The sequence below is a fragment of the Mobula hypostoma genome, chromosome 20 (genome assembly GCF_963921235.1).
Source record: "Mobula hypostoma chromosome 20, sMobHyp1.1, whole genome shotgun sequence".
Classification (NCBI taxonomy): Eukaryota; Metazoa; Chordata; class Chondrichthyes; order Myliobatiformes; family Myliobatidae; genus Mobula; species Mobula hypostoma.
Window position 1 is genome coordinate 56558080 of NC_086116.1, and position 15213 is coordinate 56573292.

The 15213-nt window shown below is 40.7% G+C and overlaps 1 protein-coding gene across 1 annotated transcript in view; it reads right to left on the minus strand.

Moving 5' to 3' along the window:
- Positions 1–15213, minus strand: part of snd1 (staphylococcal nuclease and tudor domain containing 1) — a 952477-nt gene that overhangs the window by 613461 nt on the left and 323803 nt on the right. The window contains exon 15 of the mRNA XM_063072967.1: positions 13597–13738. Coding sequence (XP_062929037.1) covers positions 13597–13738 — 142 coding nt within the window. The remainder of the gene's footprint in view (positions 1–13596; positions 13739–15213) is intronic.

Below are 15213 nucleotides of genomic sequence, written 5' to 3' on the forward strand. Positions count from 1 at the left end.
GTTAACTACATTTGCATTCCCCAGAGTACAGGAAGTTTAGGATAATTACTTTACTTTCACATTTTGAATGAAGTTGGTCCAAGAGGTGGGGGGGGGGGGGAGAACCTACTGGACACAAGAGAGTACACAGAACATTAAAATCAGAGTAGGAGAATTTAGTGTAGGAAGAAATACATACATTAAGAATTGCTCAAATCTGGAATTCTTTCACGGTAGTGTAGTGGTTACAACAAAGTTTTAAGTACCAGTGACTCGGGTTCAATTCCCACTGCTGTGTGTAAGGAGTTTGTATGTTTTCCTGTGAACAGTGGATTTTCTCCGGGTTCTCTGGTTTCCTTTCACAATCCAAAAACGTACCAGTTGGCAAGTTAATTGGTCATTATAAATTGTCCCATGATCAGGCTCAGATTAAATCGGAGACTGATGAGCAGCATGGCTCTAAGGGCCAGAAGAACACGTTCCACACAGTATCTCAATATAAATAAATAAATAAATAAACAAATAAATAAATGTTGGTTAAATTAGTTTTACTTATTTTGAAATCAGATTCTTGCAAGTCAGAACTATTAAAAGAAATGAACACAAGAGATTCTGCAGATGCCGAAAATCCAGAACACCACATACAAAATGCTACAGGAACTCAGAAGATCAGAAGACATGTAAGGAGACGAATAAAGAGGCTGCATTTCGGGCCAAGACCTTCAACAAGAATCCTGAACAAGGTTCTCTTTATCCCACTCTTTATCACAAGACTCTTTATCCCACTCCATGGATGCTGCCTGACCTGCTCAGTTTCTCCAGCACTGTGTGTGTGTTAGACCATAAGATCATAAGAAATAGGAGCAGAAGTAGGCCATTCAGCCCACTGAGTCTGCTTCACCATTCAATCATGGGCTGATCCAATACTTCCAGTCAACACTAAATGAAATGCAGTTGTAAACAATGAAACACCTCTATGAATATTATAGCTACTACTTATTCCTTAAAAAGGGAATGATGGAGAAATAGCATTAAACTGCTTTCATAGAACATCGAACAAGTGAATCTACTCACATTACAGGCCGCTCGGCCCACAATGTTGTGCCAACTAGGTAACCTACTCTAGAAGCTGCCTAGAATTTCCCTACCACAAAGCCCTCTATTTTTCTAAGCTCCATATACGTATCTAAGAGTCTTTTAAAAAACCTTATTGTATCTGCCTCTACCACTGTCACCGGTAGTGCATTCCATGTACCCACCGCTCTGTGTAAAAAACTTAACCCTGACATCCCCCCATACCTATTTCAAAGCACCTTAAAACAATGCCCCCTAGTGTTAGCCATTTCAGCCCTGGGAAAACACCTCTGGCTATCCACATGATCAATGTTTCTCATTATCTTATACACCTCTATCAGGTCACCTCTCATCCTCTGTCGCACCAAGCAGAAAAGGCCAAGTTCATTCAATCTATTCGCATAAGGTACACTCTCCAATCCAGGCAACATCTTTGTAAATCAACTCTGCACTCTTTCTATAGTATCCACATCCTTCCTGTAGTGAGGTGACCAGAACTGAATACAGTACTCCAAGTTCCTTTTATAATCTGAAGATAAGGTCTGTCACTAGTACTCATTAGCAAAGTAACATGTAACGCTATTTCACAAAAGATTACAATCCCACTTGCCTTCCTTATTTGACTAAATTAGGGAGATCATGAGATGCTGCAAATATTTATCCTAATGACATTTTACTGTATTTATGTTTCTGAGAAATCACAATACCAATAAAATATTTACATTCATAATGATATAAAAAGTGTCTGCCATGAAGCAAAAATATGCTTTACAAACTGAGGAAATGAGGCCACAATGTCTTATCAACAGAATTCAAATACCACTAACCAACATAATTTCTGGCCATTGACAAAATAACATACAATTCACCACTGACATTAGCTCAATTTACATCCTAGCAGAATTCATAAATAGTTTCTCTACTTTCAAAAGGTGCAGCTTTAAAGTGCACTGCAAGAAACACTACAATCTTCTCTCACCCAGCAAGGTGCTAGTTCATTAGATGCCTCTTAAGAGTGAATCTAACCAATGACACAATTTTCTTTGGCAACCTGAAAATGCAATGAATCTGAAAATCTCCAACAATTAAACTAGTGATTGCATTTTTTTAAATAAAGCCTGCTCTGAAAGCTACGACTTTAACAACTGATTTTTTTTCTCCTTTCAATATGAAAGCACAAATTAACAAAACTTACAAAAAAAAAATGCTTTAATATGACAGTGCAAGCTAACAAATGCTTACATCTCAAAGGAGGACATCATTTCGTGGCCATTTATCCGACTGAGGCATTTCAGGTATGTAACTCAAAATGCAGCATTTGGATACTTTTGAGCCACATACATCTCATTAAACCTGTACTGACATCCAAATATACTTGAAGGTTTGTTACTTACATAAAATGCTGTTGCCATCAAGCATTTTGAAGTAAAGTTATGTAACTTACCAGTTTTTTCCATTTTGTAGTCAAGGTCATCATAGCAAGTGTACAAATAAAAGTCAGTGGAAGTAATAAACTTTCTTCTACTTTAGAACAATAAAATCTGCTTTTGATTTTTAGAGGCAGGTAAAGTGATAGATTCTGAATAATCATAGGAGGATAACAGAGCTAAACCTGTCCTAATCTAAAGATAATGATAACTGCTTACAGCTGTGGAGGAAAATGGATATGGGAGCACTCAGCAGCAATTTCATGGCTACCTCTAAGAGTAAAAAACTTGCATTTATTATTAAAGAAATTGTACCAGCTATCTGCCTTTTTTTCAAAAAAACCAGAAAAGCACCACAAAACAGCTCTAATACGAGGGGCGATAGATAAGTTCATGGCCTACGCCAGAAGGAGTCAATTTTAGAAAACCTAGCACATTTATTTTTCCTACATTTACACACTTAGTCCAGCTGTTGTGGAGCATACGGATCCCTTCTTTGTAGAAGTCGGTGTCTTGGACCTCCAGGAGTGGTCCACAGCAGGAGTGATTGATATGTTCATGGCCTAAAGTAGAAGGAGATGAGGAGAAACTTCAAGCTTTCTGCATTTTCACTCGGAGTTGAACTGCACGTGCATGTAACGAGAGCTGTATAACTCATCTTCTTCTACATTAGGCCACAAACTTCTCAATCACCCCTGTGTGGACCACCTGGAGGTCCAAGATGCTCTCGTTACATGCACGTGCAGTTCAACTCTTTGAGTGATAATGCAGAAAGTTTTAAGCTAATAACTCATCCCTTTTACCTTAGGCCACGAAGTTATCAATCACCCCCCCCCACTGTGGACCACGTCTACAAAGAAGGGATCCGTATGCTCCACGACTGCTGGACTAAGTTGTACATGTAGGAGGGGACTATGTTTAAAAATAAATGGGCTAGGTTTTCTAAAATTTACTACTCCAACCTTAGGCCATGAACTTATCAATCACCCCTCGTAAATTTTCCAACATTTTCAGTGTTCTTTGCTTTAGCAGCATAAGATACCGAAGAGAAACTCACACAAAAATCTAACTCCCTCAATTTTGGTTTACAATCACAACAAAGATGACTTTTTAAAAAGCCTTGGATAATCTGCAGCACAAGTGGTTATTAAACAGTGTGACATTTTTCTTCCATTGGGATAATGCACTAGCATGCATTGAAAAACAGCTCACAAGCAGAAAACAGTAGGAATAAATAAGCCACTTCCAGATTGGAAGGTTGCAGCTAATGGAGCGCTGAAGAAATTAGTTTCAACCCCGTTTTCATCAACTATATCAAAGACTTGGATGAGTAGACCAAGTATTACAAGCTGGGGAGTTGTGATGTATAAAGAGAAAGGCTTTAGTGCAATATGAACATTCCAAGTGAACAGATGGAGAACATAACAAAAGAATATAACAGAGAAAAAAATGAAGTTATGGATCTTGGCAGAAAAAAAAGAGTAATTCTAAAGCAGCAGGAGCCTGAAAGAATTTGATGTTCTGAAGGAGCTTGATAGCAATGAACAAGAATCACTAAGTTTAACATGCAGATATAGTAGCAAGAAAGCAAATGACATGTTGATCTTATTGCAAAGGGATTAAAATAAAGGACTAAAGATGTCTTACTGCAACTGTACAGCTCCCCCCGCCCCCCCCCCAACTGGGGTTGGAACTTAAATATTGTTCATAGATCTGTTTCCCTACCCAGATTACTATAGAGGAAGTGCAGTCAAGGTTCACCACTAACTTCCAGAAAGGAAAGACTGTCTTACAAAGAGAGATCAACCACGGTGGGCCTAAACCAGAGTTCAAAAGAATGAAGGGTGACTGGAGAGGAAAAGTTATTGTACATTCAAGACAGGGATTTGATACTTCAATAGTAACAGAATCAAGGGATATGATGCCTTCCAGGAACGTGCTGATGAGGTACACCATCAGTCATAATCTCATTGAGTGGCAGTGAAGGAGGCATAAGGAGGCAAAAGGACTACTTCTACACCATTTATTTTTAATGTTACTGTAAAAGTACTTCATTGACTCTGAAACATGGTAGGAAATACTGGGAACATACATCAAAGTTGCTGGTGAACGCAGCAGGCCAGGCAGCATCTATAGGAAGAGGCGCAGTCGACGTTTCAGGCCGAGACCCTTCGTCAGGACTAACTGAAGGAAGAGTGAGTAAGGGATTTGAAAGCTGGAGGGGGAGGGGGAGATGCAAAATGATAGGAGAAGACAGGAGGGGGAGGGATGGAGCCGAGAGCTGGACAGGTGATAGGCAGAAGGGGATACGAGAGGATCATGGGACAGGAGGTCCGGGAAGAAAGACGGGGGGGGGGGGGTGACCCAGAGGATGGGCAAGAGGTATATTCAGAGGGACAGAGGGAGAAAAAGGAGAGTGAGAGAAAGAATGTGTGCATTAAAAAGAGTAACAGATGGGGTACGAGGGGGAGGTGGGGCCTAGCGGAAGTTAGAGAAGTCAATGTTCATGCCATCAGGTTGGAGGCTACCCAGACGGAATATAAGGTGTTGTTCCTCCAACCTGAGTGTGGCTTCATCTTTACAGTAGAGGAGGCCATGGATAGACATGTCAGAATGGGAATGGGATGTGGAATTAAAATGTGTGGCCGCTGGGAGATCCTGCTTTCTCTGGCGGACAGAGCGTAGATGTTCAGCAAAGCGGTCTCCCAGTCTGCGTCGGGTCTCACCAATATATAAAAGGCCACATCGGGAGCACCGGACGCAGTATATCACCCCAGTCGACTCACAGGTGAAGTGATGCCTCACCTGGAAGGACTGTTTGGGGCCCTGAATGGTGGTGAGGGAGGAAGTGTAAGGGCATGTGTAGCACTTGTTCCGCTTACACGGATAAGTGCCAGGAGGGAGATCAGTGGGGAGGGATGGGGGGGACGAATGGACAAGGGAGTTGTGTAGGGAGCGATCCCTGCGGAATGCAGAGAGAGGCGGGGAGGGAAAGATATGCTTAGTGGTGGGATCCCGTTGGAGGTGGCGGAAGTTACGGAGAATAATATGTTGGACCCGGAGGCTGGTGGGGTGGTAGGTGAGGACCAGGGGAACCCTATTCCTAGTGGGGTGGTGGGAGGATGGAGTGAGAGCAGATGTACGTGAAATGGGGGAGATGCGTTTAAGAGCAGAGTTGATAGTGGAGGAAGGGAAGCCCTTTCTTTAAAAAATGAAGACATCTCCCTCGTCCTAGAATGAAAAGCCTCATCCTGAGAGCAGATGCGGCGGAGACGGAGGAATTGCGAGAAGGGGATGGCGTTTTTGCAAGAGACAGGGTGAGAAGAGGAATAGTCCAGATAGTTGTGAGAGTCAGTAGGCTTATAGTAGACATCAGTGGATAAGCTGTCTCCAGAGACAGAGACAGAAAGATCTAGAAAGGGGAGGGAGGTGTCAGAAATGGACCAGGTAAACTTGAGGGCAGGGTGAAAGTTGGAGGCAAAGTTAATAAAGTTAACGAGTTCTGCATGCGTGCAGGAAGCAGCGCCAATGCAGTCGTCGATGTAGCGAAGGAAAAGTGGGGGACAGATACCAGAATAGGCACGGAACATAGATTGTTCCACAAACCCAACAAAAAGGCAGGCATAGCTAGGACCCATATGGGTGCCCATAGCTACACCTTTAGTTTGGAGGAAATGGGAGGAGCAAAAGGAGAAATTATTAAGAGTAAGGACTAATTCTGCTAGACGGAGCAGAGTGGTGGTAGAGGGGAACTGATTAGGTCTGGAATCCAAAAAGAAGCGTAGAGCTTTGAGACCTTCCTGATGGGGGATGGAAGTATATAGGGACTGGACATCCAAGGTGAAAATAAAGCGGTGGGGGCCAGGGAACTTAAAATCATCGAAAAGTTTAAGAGCGTGAGAAGTGTCACGAACATAGGTCGGAAGGGGTAGGGGAAGGGGAAGGGGTAGGGGAAGGGGAAAGAAATACTGGGGTTGTGCACAGTGCTAAAGAAATACAAGACTACCCCTTCAAAAAACATCAAAGAGAAAGTCTTGTTTCACTGTCACCACGTCCCAAACACCCACACATTTATAAAAACTGCAGAGAAAAATGAAAGTTTCTGCAAAAAAAAACATCTGAATTGGCCATGAGAAAATGTACATTCCTTGATGATAGTCATATGCATGTATGGATCCTACTGCTGGAACAACCTAGCAGAAAGGAGATAGTGATTTTAACTGAAGAAAGTTGACCTAAATTGCTATGGTAATGCAGCAGCAAGGGAACCTCTTATTAGGGTGCCACCATGGTGCAAAAATATTTGATGCTATCTCACAACTCCAAAGACCTGGGTTCAATCCAAATCTCAGATGCTGTCTGTGTGCAGTTGGCACATTCTCCCCATGACTACAAGTACTTTCCTAGGTTTTCTGTTTCTCACATTCCAAAGACATGACGATTAATTAGATACTGTTGATTACCCTCAATGAAGGTGAGTGGTAGGGGAGGACTGGTAGGCATGTGAGAGAGAACAGTCTGTAAATAAAGATTAAAATGGGATTGATATACTTGATCTTAAAGTAAGCAAAAAGAGGGCAGACCAAACAGTCTCCTAAATCAGGAGAAAAGAAAAATGTGATTCCTAATATGAAGTAACAGTCATTCCAATTGATCCAGAAGCTTGTGGTAGCTAATCATAATTTAACAGGTGGGATTTTAGACCATCTTTGCAGTATCATTTTATTTAACACTGTTCAGAACCTGGTTTGACATGAATCTCTGGTAAAATGGCAGTATAAATCCAGATTCAAAGACCAATTTCACTACAAAAGAGAACTGGCCAGAAGGAAGACTTCTCTCTTAGTTATAACCTAATTTGAACACATCATTCAATTGTATTAAAAAGTATCAGGGTAATTCCTTCTGAGAACTGTCAAAAAGACTAAACAGTAATGGAATAAGGTGAACATGAAAATTGCTTCTACTTGGAACACCTGGGTGAATAACACTGATAAAGATAAGAGGAACCTTGAAGTAAAGACTTCAGGAGAAGTCTCAATGAAATATATTGGAAAGAGGCACATATGAAATAGAAACACTGACTTCCTATTTATAGGCAATTGTACTGTATTGTCTCAGTCACTGATTCTGTAAATTGCACAACCCACCCTCAGCCACCTATAATTCCCAGCACCTATTAACATACATAAAAACCTACAGTAAAATGCACTATTTGCATTAACAACCAACACAACTAAGGATGCACGGGGGGGGGGGGGGGGCGGAGCAGCCTTCAAGTATATCACAATCAGCATAGGCACACAAACAAAAGATTGTCACTGTATGTCAGGACCTGACAATAATAAAACAATATCAATTATCATGCAGAGGAAAGTATCAGCTCAGTAGAATTATTTGATGAATTTGGACCAAAAGCAGATTCATAAATTCTCAATCCAGTTCACCAAATATTTTGTATATAACTGGAATTGGTCAGGAAAAGGCAATAGGAAATATATTGCTTTATTTATTGGATAATTAACGATACACATCTGTCCTGGTGCAGTTGAATATTTTTACACACTACCATTTTGTCCACTTTATTTCTTTCAATAGCCTATCCTATCTCCAAATGGCCTCAATCATCACTGAATCTAACTTTTTGTTCTGGTTTCTTGTCCATTCAACATACAAGTTTATTCCAGATGTTGTTTATAAACCTGTAAAAGGGGTCAGCATTGGCCAACATGGGCTCCTCCTCTATTGTGTTATTCTGTGAACAGAATACGTTTCAAAATGCCACTGTGGGAATTGAACTGGTAATTCGACGGATCATTAGTTCAATAATAATAATACTGCCATATCCCTGTAATAAACATAATTTATAATTTTCAACACATTTTCAAACTACCAATAATCTAATTTCCAGAGACATCTCATTAACATTACTCAGTCCAACAGGGCACGCTGAAATCACTGAAGCCCATGGAGTAATGAAATTTGCTGAAGCTAATTCAGCTCATAATTGGGTTCAGTGAATCCTCTTGGCAAATCTTCAACAAGAAAGTAAGTCAACTTTCCACAGGCATCAGTTTTGGAGAGACTGTGCCAGCTGGAACTGGTAACACAGCAAGTACACAGTAACACACACACTAAAAAGTCTTGACACGTAGATCATAAAGGCACTAATTGTTTCAAAACAATAAACCAATTTGCAGTTATACCATACATTTCGATAACAAGTATGTGCAGCTTACATTGACTATTCTCAAAATGTAATCACATTTTTGTTCATGTCCCCAAGGTTTAGCAACATACTTCCACCCCTGCAAATAAATCTAAAGGAAAACAAAATGGAAGGATACTAAAAATGAAATACTTTCTCATCAGCATACAATGAACCTCTGCATTAACCATTATACCTGTATCCAACTAAAACTAAATTTCTGATACATAATCCTTTAATAAACATGACTATAGCAAGACAGATCCACAAAACAAAATTCAACACCAAAATAAAACAAAATCTGGATGGACACGATTGTCCCTGGTTATATTTTGTTCTGGGCATTTAAGCATTGTAACATTTATTACTCATTCCCAACTGTTCTTGAGAAGTTGGTAATGAGTACATTCCTAACAGCCAAGTTTTCTGCTGGACAACTGCATAGGGCAATTACCTTACAGTGGGTCTGATGTCACTGTAAAGACTTTATTAGTGAACTGGGTAGTTTTTTTTTAAATTTTGAAACTAAAGCTCTGAATTTTCATGATTATCTTTGCAGGTACAAGCTGCTCATTCGGGATTTAAGTAATTACATTTAAATTCCCAGCAGGTGTCTGGGGATAATTGGTCCAAGCCTCTAAATTACTATTCAACAATCACCATAGCTGTTCTGCACCTTAGGAAAAATATGCAGTGCTGCAGCAAAAATAGAATGAAATGATATCTCCAAGAAACAGTATTTTTAAAGTATCTATAACTGTTATTGAATGTATTGAAAAAAGAAACTTAATCAAGTCTACTTGCAAACAAAGTTAATGTTGTTTTAACTCGGATGAAATCCTAAACCACATGACAGACACAATTGTCTCAATAGCTGGACTTATTCCAAAAGATTCTTATACTTGGCATTAACCAGATCATTCCCAGAACAGAATGCAAGTAAAATTATTTTTAGTCTATCTCCTTTTAAGGCAGCACCTTAGAGACCAGGATGATCTACCTTCACTCTAGTTCGGATGGCACTAAGGTAGCTGATGAGCTGTACAGGGAACCCAATGGGCAGGTGGTTGAACAGTATGGGAATCGGGAAACTCCTGTCTTTTTAACTGATTTTATGCAATTTGCCAAAAAGACTCTTGGTTTTCTAATCACCCTAGTCATGAGCCAGGATTCCTTCCTGCTGCTGAGGCTTGAAGAACACCTTTCACACATTTACTCTGCCCTCCTCTAGATACCTCCTGCTGTGCTGAAACTCGGAGCACAGCACCTCAATAAGGCATGTAAACAACAAGGCCCACACATTATGAGCTGTGCAAGAGTAACTATAACCTGAAGGCTGAGAATACTGGTCTGATTGAGAAGAATGACACTGGCCTGCTTATCTTGTCAGTGCATTTGGAAAGACAACATTGGGGACACCTCTCCAATGCTTTGACTTGCTTACTAAAGGTAGCTCATGTTCTGAACCGCAAAGGGTGGGAATTACTGACACAAGTAAAGTAAGAACTTTGTGTCATGTTTAAAACATGTTCATTGTGCCTCCAGGCATAAAATCCATATTGTAATGCCTGGAACAGATCTTCAACCACCATGAAGGGAATAGTTGGGGCTGACAGAACTACTATTTATAATAATGAAAAGCAGTGACGTAGCAGTCTTTTTTACTCAGGGTGGAAATGTCAAGTACTAATGTGCATAGGTTTAAGGTGAGAAGGGGAAAGTTTAAAGAACTTATAATACGTCTATTCGAAAGGGTGATACTGAAAATTGATCTGAACATGGAATCATACACTCACGTGTCAAGAACAGACTCTCAATAAAATTCTCAGTTGTTTTCTTCCATCCTTAGCACAGACAGCAGCAAGTGAAGCCTTAGGTATCTGAGCTCTACATGGTCCTGACAACATTGAAGAATTTATGCATGCTGTGATAACTGCCCAGCTGCGTGAACATTTTTCTTTTTTAATCCACCCTGATCCACCCATTACTTGTCCTGAGTAGTGCTAGATTTCAAAAATAAGCTGAGCTGCCTGAAGAAGGGTCTCAGCCAAATAGTTCGGCTGTTTATTCATTTCCATAGATGCTTCCTGATCTGTTGAGTTCCTCCAGCATTTTGTGTGCATTGCTCAGGATTTGTTGGGACTTTCTGCTGAGTCTGAGACGGCTGACGCTATTAGGCAATTGACCAAGGACAATAAAATGAAGTTACGTTTAACTGGTGCAGCCACTGAGGGAGCTGTCATCATGTGAGTGGGCCAGTGTAGGAGTCTGAAGAACTGGCTCAAGAGGCTTCAGTTAGAAGACAGAGGTAAATAGCAGGAGAGAACAGATAAAGTGTCTTTTTTTAAAAATAATACTTAACCAAAATACAGCCAATTAAATAAAGTAGTGATGCAGTACTGATGATACAGATGATGTGTCATAGCTGCACGATGTGGAATCTGATGGACCTGACTGCAGTTCCTGATGACCACATCTGCAGCAAGTAATGGTTGCTCAAGGATCTCAAGCTAAAAGCTGATAATCGAGTCCAAGCTTCAAACGTCAGGGAGGCAGAGAATTACTTGGACACTTATGCCGAACAGGTCTGAGATTATTGCTTCCTGTGAGGACGACAGTGACGGCTGCAGGAAGGATGAACAACCAAACCATGGCACTGTGCTTCAGGGAGTTATTTAAGAGGGATGAGAGAAGCATGTAGCTGGAATTGGGCCTTGTATAAGCAGGGGAATGGACAATTCTCTGTTGCAATGATTAAGATTCACAAAGGTTGTATTGTCTGCTTGGTACCCAGGTTCAGCCCATCTCATCTGAGCAGCACAGAAATCTGGAGTGTAAGGATAAAGATGCAGTTATCATGTGGGTATCAACAATGCAGGAAGAACGAGGAAGGAGGTTCTACTGAGGGAATTTGAACAGCTAGGGACTAAATTAAAATGAAAAACCAAAATGGTAATAATCTCGGATTATTATCAAAGCCAACTGCAAACTGGCACAGAGGAAATAACATCAGAGAATTAAATGCATGGTTCATAGATTGGTATGGAAGAAGTGAGTTTCAATTCATGGGATAGTAGTATCAGTATTGGGGGAAGGAGGGCGCTGTTCTGATGGGACTGGCTCCATCTGATCTATGCTGGGACCAGGATCCTCATGAATCATATAACTAGGGCAGTGGATAGGCATTTAATTAAATAGTAGGGGATTGGGTTCAATAGCTTAAAAAATTATAAAGTTAAAGAGAAAGTATGTGCAGAAGTTACTACATCCTCCAGAACAAAATATAAGACAATAAGTTTAGAAAGAGGTAAGAATTTAACTTCAGCCAAATGGAGAGAAAACTGAAAAAATGGACGGTGAACACAGGACTGAAGTTGTAATATTTGAATGCACACAGTATACGAAATAAGGTAGATAGTTTTGTAACACAGTTAGAAATTGGCAGGCATGATGTTATGGGTACCACAGTTGTGGTTCAGAAAAGATCACTGCTGGGAGCTTAACATCCAGCCACACACAAAATCTCAAAAGGGCAGGCAGGTGGGCAGGTCAGGTGGCGTGGCTGTCTTGGTAAAATAAAGATTAAATCAAATGCTTACAAAGAAGTGACATGGGATCAAAAGATGTAGAATCCTTGCTGGCAGAGGTAAGAAATTGCACGGGTAAAAAGACCCTGATATACAGGCCCCCAAACAGTAGCCAGGATATATGTATAATATACGAAGATAGAAAAGACATGCAAAAGGAGCAATGTTATGTTAGTCTGGGGTGGGGGGAGGGGGGCGAATTTCAATTTGCAAGTAGATTGGAAAAATTGTGTTGGTGCTGGATCCCAAAGAAGGAATTTGTAGAATGCCTACAAGATGGTTTCTCTACCGCAGAATCAGCCTTTACAGCCATTTTCAGGAAATATGTATTTTTAACCCAAGATTCCTCTGTTGATCAACACTATCTTGCTATTAACTGTACACTGACTCTTTAGATTTGATTTCCCAATGTGCAAAACTTCACATTTTGCTGGGTTAAACTCTATTTGCTATTTCTGCGCCCATATCTGCATTTGAACTATATCCTGCTCTATTCTTTACCAGTCTTCTTCGCTCTGCACAACCAATCTTCCTATTATCTACAAACTTATTAACTCATCCATCTACATTTTCATCCAGTCAATTATATATGTATTACAAAGGTCAGAGGTTCCAGTAGCCCTGCAGAACACTATTAGTCACTGACCTCCAACCAGAATAAGTTCTATTACCCTGTTTTCAACGAGCAAGCCAATTTTTTTTTTGGGGGGGGGGGGAGAGTTTCCTAGAGTTGTTAAATATTGTTTTTTTTCTTGTAGCAATGCCTCTGTCGCCATCTTTGCTTTGAGACTGGGGCAGGTGGGTGCCCCCATTCTCTCTACCTCTACTCATGACAATTTCAAATACACATATCAGATCTCCTTCGCACTTACTATATTCCATGAAGAACAAGTGGGGTTGAGGAGAGGTGAGGTGAGGCACAGGAAATAAACAAACCCATAGGAACAGGGTTGGGATGGACATTGACTGTATTGTTAGAGGTAGAAATATTGGATTTGGGGACGATTAAGGGATGAGAGACATTGGTGCATGTGTGCTTCTGAATGCCTTGACATTTCTCCTATTCTCGAAATCACCATAATCTGCATCGTTGCTAATACGACAAGCAAACCATCACAACTCATTTCATCCAAGCGCCTTAACATTAACAACATTTTTCACATGATGTCCAATTTCAGATTATGCAGTACACGAAAACTGAATTGCCAATTCACTATCAAACCAGACAGGTATTTCAAATAAACCATCACTTACAACCTTGCTTCTACACTATAGATGTGTAATTACTTGTACCAGCTTAAAGTAAGCATTTAACACTTGCCTGCCAGTAGAAAGGTGATCAAACAGGTCTCTTTGGGCATGTAGAGCTTTAGACGGGAACCACTGAAAACGTACTCAACCACAGCTTCTGAACGACCCGCTCTCTGTAAGAATGGCAGGAACTGTTTGGCCTTCTGAGTATCCTATAAAGATACGAAGTTAGATTAGAATTTGAGTAGATTATTACCAACTAAATGCAGCACATAGCGTAGTTGTCAGCATATCATTTTACAGCAATCATAGATCATAGCTCACTTCCTGCTGCTGTAAGGCGTTTGTACATTCTCCCCATGACTTTAGTGACTCTTCCATGTAATCTGGTTTCCTCTTACATTCTAAAGACATACAGTTAGGGTTAGTGAGTTAAGGGCATCCTCTGTTGGCGCCATAAGTACAGCGACACTTGTAGGCTGCTCAGCACAATTCTTACTTATTTGATGTGACGCAAGTGATGCATCTCAATGTACGTTTCGATGAACATGTGACCATGCATAAACAGCAAGTTGTCACAAAGTGAAATACAATAATGATCTTACGATCTGTTTTATTAATGACTGAGAGATGAATACTATCCAGGATATATATTCACGGCAGAGGTGGATAGATTCTTGATTGGTCAGGGCACAAAGGGGTACATGAGCACCATCTGGCTGTAAACCATCATGATCAACTTGCCCTTATATCTATACATTGTGACAGCAAAGCACATCAATTCGACTGGACCAATGTCACTATCCTAGGCCAAGCCTGTCAACGACAAGCCTGAGGCGATGTCCACACTAGGCCGGTTAAGTTTGAAAATGCCGGTTTTGCGTAAAAACAATAGGCGTCCACACCCAGCATTTTTGAAAATACCTCCGCCCACATTAAGACAGGCATTTGGGCAAATCCCCTCCTACTGGGCATGCACAGGACACATCTACAGAAAACAAGCAACATGTTTGGTGTCAAATCTTGCTGTGAAGTGCGCATTTGTGCAGTTGGACTAGAAAAACTTAAAAGGAAATTGCCAAACGAGGGACAGCTGTTGGCCCTCATGCAGGAGGATTTAAAACTAAAAAAAGACAAATACTGGAGCGTATGGAGGCAACCGACAGGGAGTTCACAGACAGTATGACCCGGCTGACGACAAACATTGAAAAACTGACCATCTCTGTTGCATTAATGAAGTACCTTGTTAAATGTATAAAACATGTCTGCATCAGTGTTATCTTGTATTTCCATACAATGTTACATTAGACTGTTACACATCTATTGTCAGAGAAGTACGTGCATAAATAGGTAAACCACCTTCATACGAGCAAGGACAGAAAACAGGGCAAAGTGAGTACTGTATACCTATTTATTCAGTAAGATATGGGTCAAAGTATCTGGTGAGTACATTTCTAACTCTTCTGGCTTCAGTCTCGTTGCCATCTGTTCTGAAATTGTTAGGTTGTGTGGGGAGTTGCGTTCAAGAAAACAATGAAATGTTACGCTGCCGCCACCATCTCTTCCGGCACGTCATGACAGCGTTTTTAGAAATCTCAGGTTACCCTGTCCACACTGCTCTGCACAATCGGCGTTTTCAAATTTACACACTCTGGAGGTCATTTTTAGAAATCTTAGAGGTTTTGTT